Below are 19,023 nucleotides of genomic sequence, written 5' to 3'. Positions count from 1 at the left end.
TTGGCAGTGGTGATCATGAGGATTATATAAATCTATGAAGAGAGAATTATTTTATAATTGGATTGCTAAACAAAGTCTTGGCATTGCATCTATAGTTTATTTATATTCTATATTGAAATTAAGTATTGTTATATCTGTTTTTTGTTCTTCAATGAGTAATCCAAAAATCTAATAAATTCCAATTGCTTTATAGAATTTTTACTGAGTATTCAATCGAAAAATATATTCAGAACAGTAACTTCAAGAATTTCTTCACCTCTTACCCACTTGAAGATAATAATAGAATGCAATAAAATTTTAAAATTCACAAATTAAAAATAATTTCATGCAAAAATGCTTTTAGTGAGTGAGTTAAAGCTGTTATGGGTAATATAATTTATGTAATTTAATAGAAACTAGTATAAAAGCATTTCAATAAAAAACAGAAAACTTGAGTACAAATAGTACCTATATTTTTCATACAAGTTTAATCAATCATTCATGTCATGAACAGTTTCAATAAATAGTGACTTCAGAAAGTAATTTACACATCGGCTGATAAATTGTCATAGCTTAGTGAATGGAAGAGCCATAAATAATTCCAATTTTGAAAGTTACAGTACAACTGTGATGTCAAAATTTTTCATATAATAAATGGATTCTTTGAATTTTATTTCTGTCTTATTATGATATGGCTCTTCCATTCACTAAGCTACACTATTTGAATTTATCAACCAGTTTTTTCTGTTTTCTTCACCAGTTTAGACACCACAGTTAAAATGATCCATAAGAGTTATTTGATAAGAATTTTGCAAGCAGGTTGGTATCCAGTGTCCATCAGTGATGCAACAATTTTTAAAGAGCCTTTGGTGAAAAGGAATATGCATATTTGAATGATCTTCAATGGGATCTTTCATGGGCGACTCTTAAATGAATAGATATCTCTTCATTGGATTTCCTTGAAATGAGATAGCATATCACTATATTTTTACGTTAGGGGTTGTCCATTAATCACGTGAGGCTTGAAAGGGGGGGGGAGGGGTTTGATAAAAATCACTAAAATATCACAAGGGGGAGGGGGTGTAGTAAGATATCACGTGTATTTATTTTTTCGTCAAACGCGCGATTTTTAAACAAATATTAAGCGGCACGGCGCGGCGTGTAGTGACCTTGACTACATTAAATATATTCATGTACTAGTACAATACATGTTTTTCCTATGATTACACTTTTCGTTTATTATTATTGTTATGGCAATCAAAAAAAACTTGCAACCTGGTGTAGACATTTTTATTATGGTCCTTAATTTCAGAAGAAAGCTTATAGTTTATACCTGTATTTAAATTGAGTTAATATTCAGAAAATTTTAAGATTCCTTGTAGGTACTAAAAATACACGTGATGTTGAGAAGGGGGAGGGGGGGTGGTCTTAAACCTCACTACGTATCACCAATGGGGGAGGGGGGTTTAAAAAATGCTAAAAAAGGATCACGTGATTAATGGACAACCCCTTATATAATCTGAATTTCAATTTATGAAATCATGACTGTATGCGTCCCTTCGTTATAATTGTAATTTCGAAAATTCAGGATCTTTCGGATACAAAAATGATGAAAATAATTTGAACTGGTTATTTCGGTGATGAACCATAGCAATTTTTAGTGATATTTTTGTAACCAGAATTAAAGCCGCGACTAGACGTTCATGGCCTACTTCGATGTCAATAATTCCTGAATGGACTGTAGGTTAGAGTAATATGCTACTTAACAGAATTTATTTATTGATTTCCGAGAAAACGAAAAGTTTAGAATGAATATTCGGAAATGAATAAATCCTTTTTTTATTTTCAGGCTGGGAACCCCATCACAGAAATTCAAATTCATTTCCGAGCAACGGATTATTTACTCCTGTGATTAATATTGAAATATTCTCTGCTCAACATTTCTATTTGAAGAAGTGAGGTTCTGCATAATGACGTAATCAGCATCAGTCTTTGCTAAGGAGGAAATGAAACTCGTCTTTGTTGGAGAAATTTTATTTCATGAAGCCCTCCTATCTCATAATTTTATATTGCTATTGTTTTAATAGAAATATTACCGTCATTTCACATGTATCTTTGTGACGTTGAAATTAATGAGAACTTCATTTAATCTCTACGCTTTGTTCATTTTCCTCGAAAATAAATGATTTCAGTATAATATGAAAATCTCGTTATATTAACGTTGTTCTACTGAAAATGTGAAGTTTCAATTTATTCAAACCTGACAACGTTCATTTAGAATTGAGTATATGATCATTTGCGACGAAATTCGTGAAATATTGATAATTCAATGGACAAAAAAAAAATCGTTCTATTACTCAATATCAAACCATCTTTATGCAATTTCGTTATATCTTATTTTTTTTTCAAAAAATGATAGTCTTGAGATTTCCTCATAACCTCTGGCTTGAATAAATAAATCTGGGGTGATAAATCGATAGTTTCATGAAAGACGCTATCAGTATTCAAGCTGCAGTTATTTTTTGTATGTGCATATCAACAGTTTTTCTTTAGAGTTTATACAAGTTAGGCTATACTAATGTACTGTTTGTTTAAAATAATCAGGAAAGCTCTGACGTGAAATGAGGAACTTTCGAGTGCTCTATAATCTTATTAATTTCTTGGAGAACGCAGAAATGTATATAAGTATATGGAGTGCATGAATGAACAAACGCTCAAGAGCTCCTGATGTCATAAAATGCTTTCGATAAATTCATTATCGATAAACTTCTTGTCGATATTCTTCTTCAATTCTGTTTGTTTTAGTGAAGAGATCAACATAAAATTTAGAATGAGGCTTGAAATTATTATTGAATTATTATCAGTGATCTTGAGCTTATCGTTTGAGACTATTTCTGTTCAAATTTTCGACAATTACAAACATTATCATGAAATGATAATAGATTCTATTTGTTGACAAAATTTTTCATGGTGAAATTTAATTTCGTCCGGCATAAACATACATATATATGTAGGATCCAGTCATTGCTCCCAGTAAATAATTGAGATGGTCAACAGGATCCTTGGAGACCTATTAGTTTCTTCAAGTGTCGAAGGCATGACAGTTTCAATGAATTTACAGGGAACGAATTGTTATTGTACATATAATGTAAAAAGGAAGTGTTAATTCTTCGGGGTGTCAAAGATGTTTCATATCGGTTGTAAAACTTAAGACATTTACTGGAGTTAGGAAAGATCGAAGACAAGACGGTTGTACCAGATGTGTCACATCTGTGTATCAGGTCCTAGTACGGCAAAACTCTTATAGGACTAGGGGATGGTACTTTCCCTGAGGGTGTGGTCAAGCCGTAAGGAGGAAAGGATTTTCAGAGTGGACGGGGTAAGTTGCGGTGAGGGGACGAAGTAAGTTCGAGTCGAGAGACAGTTGAGTTAAGAGCAAGTTCAGTCGGTCAACTTGAGACGTACGACGTAAAGACGGTTCGCGGACTAGATTAAGACGAGTCGCGGACAAGTTAGAGACGAGACGACCGAAAACTTGAAGTACGACGAAGACATGATAATCGAAGACGTTTCGAGTAATTAACACTCGAGTTATGGACGAAATTCAGTACCGTAGTGAGAAACTTGTAATTAAGACGTAATTAAGATCTTCTCAATACTGAGTTTGTAATGTATGAGTGTGGCTTTGTAAATAGTTGTAAATAATTAAAAAGAGTTCAATTATCACAAACCCGAACAAAGTCACGGAGAAAAAGACGAAAGGCCAGGTAATCGAATCATACCTCTATCGATTAACCAAGCCTACATATAAGAGGTACATATCTAGCAGAAGATTAAAAATCAATCAAAACTTTAATTATCGCCAAAAAACTTTTCATGAGTTATACAAAAAAAACTTGATAATTAGAGTATTCTTTCATGTTTTCCTACTCTGCAGATTGCCATATTATATCTTAAAAATAAATTCTTCCAGAGTATGTTCTATGATCGAAGTGTAAATTAAAAAGAAACACACTTCATTTTATATTTATTCTTAGGCAATCGATTTCGGAAAATTTATTATTCTATCATCAGGCCAGCTGAAAATATACAATATTATATCCAAGATTTTTCAACATTACATTCAATATTCTCTTTTAAATTTGTTTTTGTATTAAATGAATTGTAATTTTTGTTATGATGAATAAAGTTTGAATAAAGTTTATTTTTCAAGTTAAGAGTATGCAACTTATGAAACCTACTTGCATACTCTTAACCTAAAAAATAAAAAAGATCAATCCTTAAAAAAGAATATTGATTGTAATGTTGAAAAACCTTGTATATAATATTGTCGATTTTCAGCTGGCCTGATGATGGAATAATGATAATCCGAAATCGATCGCCTAATGATAAATATAAAATAAAGTGTTACATTTAATTGCATATTATATTAATATCACACATAGATTGAATACTCACTTGGCATTGTTGAGGCCCCTGACGGTTAGGTGATGCGGCTTTTGGCCGTTGTCTCTTAACAGCTAATTTGACCACATCTGGTGTTGTACTTCCGATTTTCTTCTCATCTGTTGTTGTTGAAACTGAAAACCAAAACGAAATCTTTGCATTTTTCAATTCTCCCAAATTATTCTCATCAAATAATAATAGTTATACATAAATATGTTAAGACTTAGACTTGAAATTCACCAGCATTAACGATTACCAGAAATTCTCCAAAAAATTGTTGTCGTCATAAAATAAATAAATAAAGTTAATGGAAAATAAGTATAGGAAGGTAATGTTTATTTTCATAATAAATGAAATGCTGAAAAGACATCTAATTTACAATCGGTCATAAATATGCATAATTGTTACAAATTGAATTTTATATTTTATACAGTACAACAAATTCAGCTGGACCTGAGCGCTTATTTTGTTGAATATTTTTCTAACGGAAATGAAATATCTAATACATGAAGCGAAACATTTTCTCCCAATCTGAAAAGCATTCGTTAAAAGATTTTCGTTTTGCCCTCGACCTCATTTATTTTTAAATATTCTCAAAGAAAACAAACTTAAGGAGGATTCAAAGATGAAGGGAAAGAACACAAGCTTGTCAGTAATTGATTTACTGGAGAATCGGGCTAATTGGGTCGATGAAATTTATTGGCAAAAGTCGGACAGTTACCAATGCCGTAGAATAGGATCAGGAGAAGGGGTAGGTTTTGATAGATGAAAGGCAATAATTTCTTCTATTTTTGGAACAAGAAGTTTGCTTCAATAATCAAATTGCGAAGGAAATTCAGCATTCATCAATAATTACGTGAAAGAAATTATCTATATTAGTTCTTGAGGAATATGATAAGCACTTTCATGAGATCAATCATTCAACATTTTTTTTAGGGTTTTCCGTTTTAGTCCAGCAGCCACGGGTATACTATTGCTCAATCGTTGATATTAGAAGAAACTTCTATGCACTAGACCTATTTCGTTCGATATAACATCATTGCACATTATCAACTTCACCATTTCAATTCAGCCAGAATTAATTCAGTGATTAAATTATCGCTTAGGGAATCAATCCGTTATACCCATAGATTTTTGCACCGAATTTCCTAGAACAAGCTCTTTAAGCTGGCCACTACTTTCTCTCATCTTTCGGGCAGCGTACGAATCCCGAATTGAAAAAACTGGTTACTTTTTGGAGCGATCCACGAATCAACCAATTTGACCTCATAAGACCGGAAGTGCTGATCAGCCAGCATTGTTGATCAAAATGAGTGTTACTCCAAAGCAGCAACGTCTGGAGAATACGGCGGGTGGGGTAGGACTTCCCATTTCAACGTTTCCAACTATGCCTTGACCACTTTCGCAACATGGGGTCGAGCATTGTCATGCTGTAAAATCACTTTATCATACCTCTCGATGTATTGCGACCGTTTGTCTTTCAATGCTCGGCTCAAACACATTAATTGCATTCGATAACGATCGCCTGTGATTGTTTCAGTTGGTTTTGACAACTCATAATACACTACGCTGAGCTGGTCTCACCAAATACAGAGCATGACCTTGGAACAGTTAATATTCGGTTTGGCCGTCGACGTGGAAGCATGGCCGGGATATCCCCATGATTTTCTGCGTTTGGGATTATCATAATAAACCCATTCTTCGTCTGCAGTCACTATGCGATGCAGAAATCCCTTCCGTCTTTGCCTTGCAAGGAGCTGTTTACAAGCAAACAACATCTCTCGGCTTCAACATGTACGGCACCCAATTTCCTTCTTTCTGAATAATTCCCATGACTTTCATGCGTTTTACAATGGCTTCTTACGTCACTTCCAATGATCCTGCCAATTCTTATTGCGTTTGACACGAGTCTTGATCAAGTATGCCTCCAATTTAGCATTTTCGAAAATCTGGTCTTCGACGTCAAAATCACCGTTTATGAAGCGTTGAAACCACTTTCGTACAATATTTCACTAATAGCGGCCTCACTAGGTATTTGAGAGCATTTGATGAGCCTCAGCCGCAGATTTCTTCTTATTAAAGCAGAAAATTTGAATATTCCCCAAATGACGAGAATTTTGGTCGTTAGCTGAAATGTTCAATCGAAAATAAATTTATAATGCAGACACAAATTGTTTAATATTTCGATGGCGTTATGTTTACAAATACCTAAGCTACGATCTATTCATTTCGACTACCACTTACCTACAGCAATCTATGCAAAACGTCAGAAACATTTCACCTTGTAGCTTCAATTATTCAATAACAGCCTGTATAATTCTGTTGCGATTGGCTAGAATTCATTGATTCGAAATTGACTTGTAGTTTTCTCGTATTACTTTTATGGGGATTGTATACCTGATATTTTGATCCTGCTATTTTAAAACTGAATTTCCACAATTTTCGATTCAAATTTTTTAGTCATTCTCGTGGAATCGTGTAATGATCGAGCACGCCAATGGCTTGCGCAGAGAGATATCACTCAGCAGGTTGTTGTGATAAGGGGCCGGTATAAAAATTGAGTTATGAGATGAAGTCTTCTGTTGACAATTCCCTGTGGAAATAAGTTGTTTGCGCTAACTCGAGCACTCCATTACTCGCAGCGATAGAGCCGTCGTGTGTCAATATCAATAAATGCCCGGGAAGAGCACCCTTTTCGATTTCTTCAGCATTCGACGCTCCAAAGTACGTAAATTAGTCCGGAAACATGGAGGAATCTATCTGCCGGAGTGCGAGAGCCTCATCTCGTTCCTAATAATAGGAACTCTGGAATTGTATTAACTGATTTGTATATTCGATTCTTAAATAAAACATCATTCCATCGTTGATTTGTATACTTGTCGGTACGTTGAAGTTTTGAGCCATTTTCAGAATTATAAAAGTAACTGAGGACCAGAGCCGTCGCTAGACAAACTGCCGACCTAGGCAGATAACCAATTTGTGGTCTCAAAATAAGTCAACTCTACAACATGCAAAAAATGAATAATTGGTAATCGTGGTCTTCTACCAAGAGATGAGAAAAATGAACGCATATCTTTGAAAAATTTTGACGAAAACATAACAATAATCAACAAAAACCAATAATTTTAAACCTGTACAAAAAATTCAATTCATTCTAGGATTGGTACAAGAAAATTAACCTTGGGCATAGTAAAATGAGTCTCATTACCTTCCGATTCTGTTTTTAGCCAGATTTCGATGTACAGAACACCACTTTATTTTGGGGTGACTTGAAGGGAAAAGTGTTTAGACATCGGCCTACACCCTTGAAGAACAGAAAAAGAGGATCAGAGAAGAAATTCACGCCACAACCATCGCAGTGTACCATCGGGTAGTGGTAAATTTCAGAGGGCACGTTCAGAAATGTAGTTACCTTAAAGGGGCTCATCTTAGAGACATAATACTCAAAACTTAGTGTACCAAATGATTATGAAAAGGCCTTCGACAGAGTACAACACGAGAGGCTCATAAACATATTGAGGGAAACTGGTATTGATGGAAGAGACTTACGTATAATTATAAACCTATACTGGCGATAGAACGCGGTTGTTCGTGTCAATGGAAAATTTACAGATGAACGTCAAATCCAATGAGGAGTTCGGCAGGGATGTGTCCTGTCTCCACTATTGCTTAACCTTTATTCTGACAAAGTCTTCAAAGAGGCTTTGCATGAAAAGGTATTCGGGGTTAAAATCAACGGCGAGCTGATTAACACCATTCGCTATGCTGACGATACGGCTATTTCGTGTGATGATATACAGGGTCTTCAAAACCTCATGAATTCGTTCGGTGTGGTGGGACAGAAAATGGGACTAAACATAAATGTTTCTAAAACTAAGTTTATGGTCTTTAGTCGTCAGCCATACCCTGGTGCGGCACTACAGATAGATGGACAAAACGTTAAGAGAGTATCAAGTTTTAAATACCTCGGATGCTACATCACCGAATAACTCGACCCGGATAAAGAAGTTAAATGCAGGATTGAAACAGCCCGGGCTACATTCCGGAAAATAAGATCAATGTTTTGTAATGATAACCTAAACCTAAAGCTGAGACAACGAATGATCAAGTGTTACATCTGCTCTGTGCTCTTGTACGGAGCTGAAGTCTGGACATTAAAGGCTGCCACAATCAATCGGCTAGAAGCATTTGAAATGTGGTTACATAGACGAATGCTAAGAGTGCCATGGACGGCTATGCAAAGTAATGATGCAGTCTTAGACAGAGTAAATACAGTTCGTGAACTTTTGACGACGGTTGAATGCCAAAAATTGGCATACCTTGGTCATGTCCTCAGAGGCAGTCGTTACCAGATCCTGCAACTCATAATGAAGGGTAAGATAGAGAGCCGCAGAGGCGTAGGAAGAAAACAGATCCCTTGTTGAAGAAAATCCGCGAATGGACGGGCATACCCTGCGTCGAACAATTGTTTAGACCTGACAGGGCACATTGAAGAAGAAGTGTATCAAAATGGGGATTCCATATATTCTTTATAACTCTTCTAATTCAGAGAATGTTATGTGTCTCACCCTGTATGTGAATGAAAATTTGATTATAAATGAACAAGAAACTACAATTTTGGCACTAGAGAACTATGTAGATCATGAGAATTACGAAGATCTCGTACATCAGCCTTAACCTTGTTGAAAAGATCACTTTCTGGTTGAATCCAAGGTTTGAATGAAAAAAATGGTCACAAATGTACATGAAAACAAATCAAAAGAACGAGTACTTCTTTGAGAAACCTCATTCATTTTGTGCCGGACCCTTAACGTGAAGCAAGGATTATTTTTTACTATTCTTCTTTCATGCTATTCTTAATTATTTGTATACTGTACACAAACGAAGACATTTTATCCTACCCCTTGAGAAGAATTGTGGAGACCTTGTTTGCAGTTTTGATATTTTCTGATGTAAAAAAATGATAACTGTCTACCTGCCAGACATATATGTTTGATACAACAATTTGTGGTTTCTTTTATCGATCCTACATGAATTATTACAGACTTAAATTTATACTGAACTGTCTCACGTTTGATTAAAGAGAAACATGACAGAAATATGAATAAATGACGCTTTCACACATATTCGTGAGATATGTAGTATTTCCATAGAAACTTGCAGGTCATATACAGTATACACCCACATCTTACCTCACCATTGACTTGGGATTTTCTGGACGATGTCTATTACACATGTATATAGCGAATAAACCTTCAAAGTAAGGTATAAAATATAATGTAGTACTGCCATTGTCTACAATATGTTGTGCTCCAACATGACCGGAAGCAGAAAAACTAGAAGATAGCCCTCGAGTGTGGTAAAGGGTGTTTTTTTAGATCTATAGAACTTTAAATTGCAATAAAACAACGATGGATTATTCGATTGACATGAATTTCATTTATCCGCAAGATAATCTTGTGGTATTACATTTTGAATATGATTTCTGGCATATGACCACCACGGCTGGCTCGGATGTAGTCCAATCTGGACGTCCAATTTTCCTTGACTTTTTCCAACATTTGGGGCCTTATATCGGCAATAACACGGCGAATGTTGTCTTCCAAATGGTCAAGGGTTTGTGGCTTATCCGCATAGACCAATGACGTTACACAGCCCCACAGAAAGAAGTCTATCGGTGTTGAATCACAAGATCTTGGAGGCCAATTTACAGGTCTAAAACGTGAAATTAGGCGGTCACCAAACGTGTCTTTCAATAAATCGATTGTGGCACGAGCTGTGTGACATGTTGCGCCGTCTTGTTGGAAACACAGCTCCTGGACATCATGGTTGTTCAATTCAGGAATGAAAAAGTTAGTAATCATGGTTCTATACCGATCACCATTGACTGTAACGTTCTGGCCATCATCGTTTTTGAAGAAGTCGGACCAATGATTCCACCAGCCCATAAAGCGCACCAAACAGTCAGTTTTTCTGGATGTAACGGTGTTTCGACATACACTTGAGGATTAGCTTCACTCCAAATGCGGCAGTTTTGTTTATTGACGTAGCCATTCAACCAGAAGGGCGCTTCATCGCTAATGGACATATGCGCGATACGTATTCCGCACAGAACAATTATTTTCGAAATAAAATTGCACTATTTGCGAGCGTTGTTGAGGCGTGAGTCTATTCATGATAAATTGCCAAACTAAACTGAGAATAAATCACTTAACAGATGTTAAATCGGTCGCCATCTTGAACAGTAATGCCAACTTAAAGTTCGCTAAAACAAAAACCCTATATTTAGTGAATATGGCCAGCATTTATCCATTTGGGCTTGATTATATTGATAATTCAACAAGCGGGGACAAACCCCTTTCACGTTACGAATACATAGTAGATTTGAGTCGTCGTTCTGCTGGGCCATGGATGAGGAAAATTTTACCTACTAATCTACGTTGTGTCAAGATATTCCCTCATTCTCAATGTTCGAGAAAATAAAACACACGAATCCCTTGAGGAGAGAATGCATGAAACGGGTTCTTTGGTCCTCAAAAAAAAAGGATGACCGTTTGGACAACAGATCTGCATTTATCAATGTGGTAATATTTGGTATTCGGCTGACTATTCCTTCTCAATCACTTACTTCACCATAACCAAATTTAGAAACAACGTGAGTTTTTATGTTATTCGTTTCCATTTGCAATCAGAAAGAACCTTCTTCGACTGGCTGTAGGTGAATTTCTACTAGGCAAATAATCCAGAAGAATTCCTAAGTCTTGTAGATTTCAGGTTGCGAGATACCCATCGAAGTAGATTTCCACCTCCGCATTCTCAGGTGAGAAACCAACTTAATAAAATATCAAAATCTCCGAGAGTTGGAGGATTCCATCAATAACAATATTATCTATTCACATATATCCGAATGAGGAAATCCTTCAAAGAAATCCAATAGAAACGAAAGAATGTTCCCGCCTCTCTTCGAAGACATCATAATTTTTTGGACTGCCATCATGGTCCGACGGGTGAAACATCCCAGCACGATGCATTATTCATGCAATATTAATACGCGTTTCCAATATTTATGTATTTTTTTTCATAAATCCCACAACCAAGAAACGAACAAGAAATTTATCATTCTGGGGATGTGACCTCCTGACAACAAGGCGAAGTATTGATTTATATTTCGGTTTGCCTAACTCGCATTTATAACGGGTTTTATTGCAGGAGTGATGTTGGCAAAACCGAGCACATGTAAATGTTCATCCATACATGATTTGCCATTCCGTTATATTGATTTATTTACATCCTCTATAGTGTTACCGATGAAAAATAATTATGGGGATTTTTAATGTTTTTCCGGGGTGATCAATGAAAAATTAAAATGATATACATATCGATGTGGCTATCTTTAACTCATACAATAAGACAAGTTCGAAAAGATGTGATATAAAAGTAATACAGGGTGGCTATTTGAAAACGAAACAGACGGGATTACAGACGAAATAAAGTTTTTCGATAGAAATGCTCGGACGGGTCGATTTTTGTTTCGAGGGGGACATTTTAAGATGTAGGTTACGGACGCATAGCGCTTTAACCCTTGCTGCTACAACCCCCACCCCCAATTTTTGAATAGGGAAGATGGGGTGAGTGATACCTCAATTTAAAGGTATTTTTATACTGATTTTAGCACAGTAATTGTTTTTTCATTTTATGCATTAGTTCTCGAAATATTCATGCGTTAGTAAGTTAGGAAAGAAGCCACAGTCATGGTTGTTTTGAAGCTCAAAATGTCGATTTTTCACAAAACACTACAAGTGCCATGAAAACACCACTTCATTTTCAAATACTTAGTTAAGAATATTTCGAGAACTAATGCATAAAATGAAAAAACAATTACTGTGCTGAAATCAGTATAAAAATACCTTTCAAATGAGGTATCACTCACCCCATCTTCCCTATTCAAAATTTGGGGGTGAGGGTTGTAGTAGCAAGGGTTGAAGCGCTATGCGTCCGTAACCTACATCTTAAGTTGTCCCCCTCGAAACAGAAATCGACCTGTCCGAGCATTTCTATCGAAAAACTTTATTTCGTCTGTGATCTCGTCTGTTTCGTTTTCAAATGGCCATCCTGTATAATGATATCAATTGCCTTAAGATAGTCGAACTGTGTTCATCACATTGATAACCACTTGACTTTCATCAAGTTGATTTGTGAATAATACCTTTCAAGTGAAATTTTCGGCTGGTATTTAATGTGTTCATTTGAAATGAGTGATTAAAAAATTCTTCCATCCTGAATAGAAGAAGCAGTTATTGGTTACGTAAGAGTTCAGTATCTGAACTCTTCTCCGCAAAAATGCGTTACGTAATGAAATTTGAGTTGTGTAAGTTTCATTACGTGACGCAAATGGACCAAATTCAGTCGTCAATTGGCTTAAAAATGAATCAGTCGTAGACAAATGTTAGATATCGAAAATGGAATTGTATTCACGAGTAAAAGATAGAACTGACAGTCATGATTTGATGGGTATTTATTATTTACAACTAGTATCTATCTATCTATCTATCAGGTCCCCAAAACATGGGGATATGGGCTCAACCGAGGTTATGTACCCAGTCTCAAACTTTATAAAACAAATCAAAGTTTTTCACAACAATCACAAACTCATTTCAACAATTTGCACTATACAAATATAACCTTCCATCTTATTCTTCAAACTATACAGAAATTCTTGAACAACACTCATATTTGGAGCACCAAAATGCGACCCAAGGAAATGTAGTCATCTTGGCGTAACGACCATTTTGGAACTCCTTACAGCTAGTATAAATTTCAAAAAGCATAGAAGGCGGAAATTGGCGACATAATATGGAATAACTTTATTGAAAATTCCTCCAGAAGGGTATGTATACCTATACGCAACTACAGAGTCAGAGCAAAATTTTCAAATTGGATTATCTATGCCAAATTTAAGTTAAATATCTTGTGAAAGGAAAGTACCATAAGGAAAAAAAACAAACTACAAACAATGTATCTCGAAAACAAAGCGTTTGCGGGCTCTTGTTTATGGGATTATTTTTGTTTGAACTTAGAATTTAGAACCATGAAGAATATTTGTATGTAGTAATTCAATCGGTGCAATAATTGCACCCTCATCTTGAGGGTCATATAGAGGTTAGAATTCGTAAACTATTTGGCGCTTACAAACGTTTACCAAAACCTTGTTTTCAGATGGAATTCATTTTCACCGGTCACGTAAACGAGCAGAATTGCTGCTAATGCATGAAATTAGATACATGAAAATGAGGAAAATACTGACAAAGTCGAGAGAACATAAGTTCGCAAGATACATTAAGTTGTAATTTTTTTCTTACAAGCAAAATTTCAACTCAGTTGGATCTGTTTTAACTGGAATTTTGAAATTCTTGTTCAGATATTTTGCTTGAATTTTCTATGAAATGTTTGAAATGACACTTCTTATTATTTACTCGATTATTTATATCGAGGTGAATTTTGCATAAAAATGAGTATTTTTCCAATATTGATCCAATATATTCAGTTGTGATGTGATCAATTTCAATTTCAATTTCAATTTATTCATCAATAGGTATAAATATACATCAGACAAAAACTTCACTTGCAGAAATATACAAGCTTGTATGCTGTCATTATCTGATTCTACAACTGATGAACATTCTCCCCAGTTATACAAAAAATTAATACATTTATTGGAAGAGAAACAACAAAAATGTAGATTACCAATTGAAAGGCATAACAAGCCAAAGAAATGCAAAAAAAAACAACAGAAAACAAAAAATTATGTCGATAGGATGGCTTCGAACCTATCAGAATTAACGAATACATAAATTCGGATATGATATCTGAAAATTTTACTTTTTACATTGGTTTTTGATTTAAGTTCTTGGGAGAGGAGGTTATAAAATATTTTAATCAAACTCCAATGCATTTAAGTATAACATCAAATCATCACAATTTTTCGTATACTACGCATATTAAAATTTACCATATTCATATTCGATAGACATATCGAATTCAATCTCCTTTCTAGCATCATCAACACCAAAATATTTGTTCTCTCTGTCATCCAATTCTGATTCAAAGCAATCCATTATACAACTACAATAGCAAAAGAATAGTAAAAATATAGAAAAAAAAAATTCCACGATCAAACTCTACAACAATTGTAGGCAGTATGTAGAGTGAAACTACCCCGATAAGCGTATAAGAACTAAACCTATATAGAAATCACCTACATCATACAACATAATAATACAATTCAATTCAATCATTATCAACTCATTTAAACTAAGGAATCTACGTCCTGTTTATCATTAATTGAAATTACACCTTTTTCAGTTCTAACCCTAATTATACCATCAACAGTCCACACATTCTTGGGAAATTTCGCTATGGCATACTTGAATATATCGATTCTTTTTCTGATTAGATCTTCTTTCACAAAGACCTTTGATCCCACAAAAAGTTTTCTTGATGAGTAAAATTCATTACGATGAGATTCATCTAAAAATTTGACAATAATCGGACGTATTTTGTTTTTAACTCCTTTTCCTAAACGGTAGCAGGATTTTATAAATCGTGCATCAATGTTTACCATTTTATCTTGACACATGGCTATAAGTTTTTTCTTCAGATCCGAATTATCACATTCCGGAATTTCAAAAACAATAACATTGTTTCTTTTACTTTCTTGTTGTAAATGTTCCAAATTAGACTCGGTCTTGTGAAGCCTTGATTTTAGTTCCTCCAAATTTCGATCAGTAGAAGGAAACTCATCATTTTGCAATCGAAGCTTCAGCTGTTCAAACTCCTCCTCCATTCTGTCCTTAATCTTGAGCATTATTTTCTCAGTAATGGTATCTAAATAGCAATCCAATACGGCCACTACTGTCTCTTTAACGATTCCTTTCAATTCTTCTATATTTCCTCTAGTTAAACCCATTTTTGAAGATTTCTATCGATTATTATTCGAATGCGGAAAACTAGTTATCGGAGCAATGAAATGCGATCTAATCGCGACGACACATGCAGAGAGAATATTCAATATTCGAATATTGTACAGGGTTTGAAATAATTAATTTATAAGAACATTCAAAATTTCAGATTAGCTCGTTCAGTCTTCACGGAAATATTGAGTATTTTTTTTTCGATATTTTTCATGAATTTTTATGGTTATTCTTAAGCGATCATTATGAAATTGCAGACGGAGCATGGAATTGTCATTTTACATTGAAATGCAAAGTTTCATTTTTGAAAATTCCGAAATAAAAGGGAATTCTTCCATATCCGAACATATAGTGAATTTCAATTTCTTCTTTTTGTTCGGAAGTTATCGTGTTTACGGCCAATTGGACGTACACATTTGAATTTAATCCCGAATTTGCCATCATCTAGTCGAACCTTATCGTTTTCGACCATTTCTGGCTCAAATTTCTAAAATAATAACATTGATACGAAATAATACAGCAAGGTGTTCGCTCAAAAATACGAACTAGTCAAGAGACCAATAAAAAATTGTAAAATCCTTGTAAAACAACTCGAGGAGTCCACTCCAAAAACAGTCTCCGAATAAGATTTCGTATATCTGAAATCAAGTGCTATTGAATATAAATCTATTTTGTTGGATTTCGAGAACTTCATTTCTCGAGAAAGTGCGTTCATAAGAAGTCCGGACATCTACCGGGACACATTATTTATAACTCTGAAAACGGCTATCATGTACAGAAAGGAACCTAACAAAATAAAAAGTCCTCCCGCCTCCCAAACATATAAAATGAACTATTATATAACTTCATGAAAGCTTGCGAGATGTCCACTGCAGACATTGTCGAGTCCGGTCACAGAATGGTCTTCTCTCGTCATTATTTCAGTCAGGCAGTGACATGGCCGGTGTCTTATATCCTGAAGCTCGCTGCCATTGTGGCTCTTCATGACCAGAATATGAAATCCGTGAATTATTCGCCATAATCCTTCTTCATTGAAAAAAATTCCGACTGAGAATCAGGGTATTTTGTTGCTATTGTTGGAACTCTGTATGATTGAAAAATCTGAGTTCTTTTCACCAAAGCCCTAAGGCCGATAACATATTATTTATTCTTTTTTTTATATATTATTTTATATATTTATTTTTATATATAAATAGGGTCGTAAAAATTTAAATTCGAGATATAAATTTTATGTATATTTCACAGTGTGTGGATGAACTGAACAACAAAATTTTTTAATCAGTAATTGAATAATTTCTTCTCCAGTGATATGCACTATACAGGGTGGCCACTTTTTCAATGGGATTATATTGGTAACTTTTAAACCATAAGAGTTAGAAGGTCGGTCAAATGAAGAAAAAGTTGCATTCATAGAAGCATTGTCAAGCAGTTCAAACAAATCGAGATTATCAGGGCCGGTTATTGAGATATCATAAAAAAAGTAAATTCTGTCATTTTGATTTTTCTTTTTTTCCCACTTTATTTCGAAAATTATCAAAAAATGTTACAGGAATTTTTATTCGACAGTAAATTGTTCTCAATTTGACGTAATCAGATTTCGTATCCAACGTTTCGTGCTCTCTAGTCCACCCTCAACCTCATTTTTTTCAATACGGACCTGTATATTTTATGACACTTTCCGAAATAATTTTTAACGCTGAATTCAACGATATATCATACAATGTCATTCAAAGTAGATTTTCAGGTGATTTTGACCCTTATCCAAATTTCTTCGGGTATAGAAATAAAAAATTCCTGTAACATTTTTGATAATATTTGAAATAAAGTGGGGAAAAAAAAATCAAAATGACAGAATTTACTTTTCTTATGATATCTCAATAACCGGTCCTGATAATCTCGGTTTTTTTGAACTGCTTGATAATGCTTCTATGCATGCAACTTTTTCTCTATTTGACCGACCTTCTAACTCTTATGGTTTAAAAGTTACCAATACAATCCCATTGAAAAAGGGAAAAGCGTCTTTCTTTGTGGTAACTTCTCCGAATTTTATAACCTATTATAATAAACCTTTGATTTCAAATGACCCCACAAAAAAAGCAATGTTTAAATGATGACAAGATGTATTCCATCACCATATTTGGCATCAACAAGATAGCCCTTCTCACTTTGAAATAAACGTCCGTCAATATCTTGACGCCACATTTCTCAGAAGATTCCCCAGATTTGTGTAAATGTTTTTCTATTAGGAACATTATCGATATCTATTTGATATTTGTCTTTATATGAAAGGAATATTTCGTATTCTCGAAATATATGAATGACAAAATTGTTGTCATAACTCTTGCGAGTTTGATCCTCATCTGTTAGTCAGTTTGTTTATTTGATGTGTCCTATTTTGTCAGGTATGTTTGGATTTTAAACAATGAATAAAAATATCGAATGAATGATCTGGCCATCGAATTAACATTGCGAATGGAATTCACTGCTTTGAAGTGCCGAAAATATTGGAGAAATCGTCTAAAAAGACGAGAATTATGGAAATAATGGATTTCTCACCATGTTAACATTACTCCAGTTCAATGATGGCTTGTTCTATGAGACAAATGAGGCAGTGCCTCATGAGAAAGCTGTGTGTAGAATGGGTGCCGCGCGAGCTCACAATCGATCAAAAGTAACAACGTGTTAATGATTGCAAGCAGTGTTTGATGTTTTTTAAGTGCAATAAACCTGAATTTTTGCATCGATATGTGACAATGGATGAAAAACGTGGTTCCATCATTTCACTCCGGAGTCCAATCGACAGTCAGCTGAGTGGACTGCACACGATGAACCGAATCCAAAGCGAGGAAAAACACAACAGTCAGCTGGCAAGGTTATGCAGCAGTCTTCTATGATGCGCAAGGTATAAAATGCATTGATTACCTCCAAAAGGGCCAGACCGTAAATAGCGATTATTATATAGCGTTATTTGATCGTTTAAAAGGTGAAATCGTTGAAAAAACGGCACCATTAAAAAAAGGAGCTGTTTCATGAAGACAATGCGCCATGTCACAAAACAATGGCAAAATTCCATGAAATTGGTTACGAATTGCTTCTGCATCCTCCGTATTCGCAAGATCTGGCCCCCAGCGACTTTTTTCTGTTCTCAGATCTAAAAAGAATGCTCGCTGGAAAGAAATTTAACTCCAATGAAGAAGTAATCGCCGAAACTGAGCGAAACTATTTTGAAACGAATGACAAATCGTATTACAAAAATGGAATCGAAAAGTTGGAAGATCGCTTTACTCGCTGTATCGCCCTCGAGGGCAACTATGTTGAATAATAAAATCGAATTTTGCCAAAAAAATATGTTTCACTATGGTAGACCGGGTACTTTTCAATTGGCCCGTTATAATGCAGGTTGATTAGGTAGAACTATAGAGTCAAAGTTTTTTTTATTCAAAATTCCACATACATTACGTTTCATGAAATATTTTGCTCAAAGTTTATTGGCAATATCAATAAGGCAATTAATATCTAGGTGTACAGCATGGTTCTCGATGCGCGAATCTTATATTTCATGTTCTTCCGGAAACTGTCTGCTATAAACATTGTTAGGGAGTATTCTTCGAACATCGTTATTAGCAAA

The 19,023-nt window shown here is 34.8% G+C and overlaps 1 protein-coding gene across 4 annotated transcripts in view; it reads right to left on the bottom strand.

Annotated features, from left to right (window-relative positions):
- The window catches only part of LOC123685058, a 456,594-nt gene that overhangs the window by 78,186 nt on the left and 359,385 nt on the right, over positions 1–19,023 (bottom strand). For all 4 annotated transcript variants that reach the window (XM_045624640.1, XM_045624656.1, XM_045624650.1 and 1 more), the window contains exon 5: positions 4,438–4,559. In XM_045624640.1, coding sequence (XP_045480596.1) covers positions 4,438–4,559 — 122 coding nt within the window. The remainder of the gene's footprint in view (positions 1–4,437; positions 4,560–19,023) is intronic.

The sequence above is a fragment of the Harmonia axyridis genome, chromosome 1 (genome assembly GCF_914767665.1).
Source record: "Harmonia axyridis chromosome 1, icHarAxyr1.1, whole genome shotgun sequence".
Lineage (NCBI taxonomy): Eukaryota > Metazoa > Arthropoda > Insecta > Coleoptera > Coccinellidae > Harmonia > Harmonia axyridis.
This window is presented reverse-complemented; position numbering and strand designations above follow the sequence as displayed.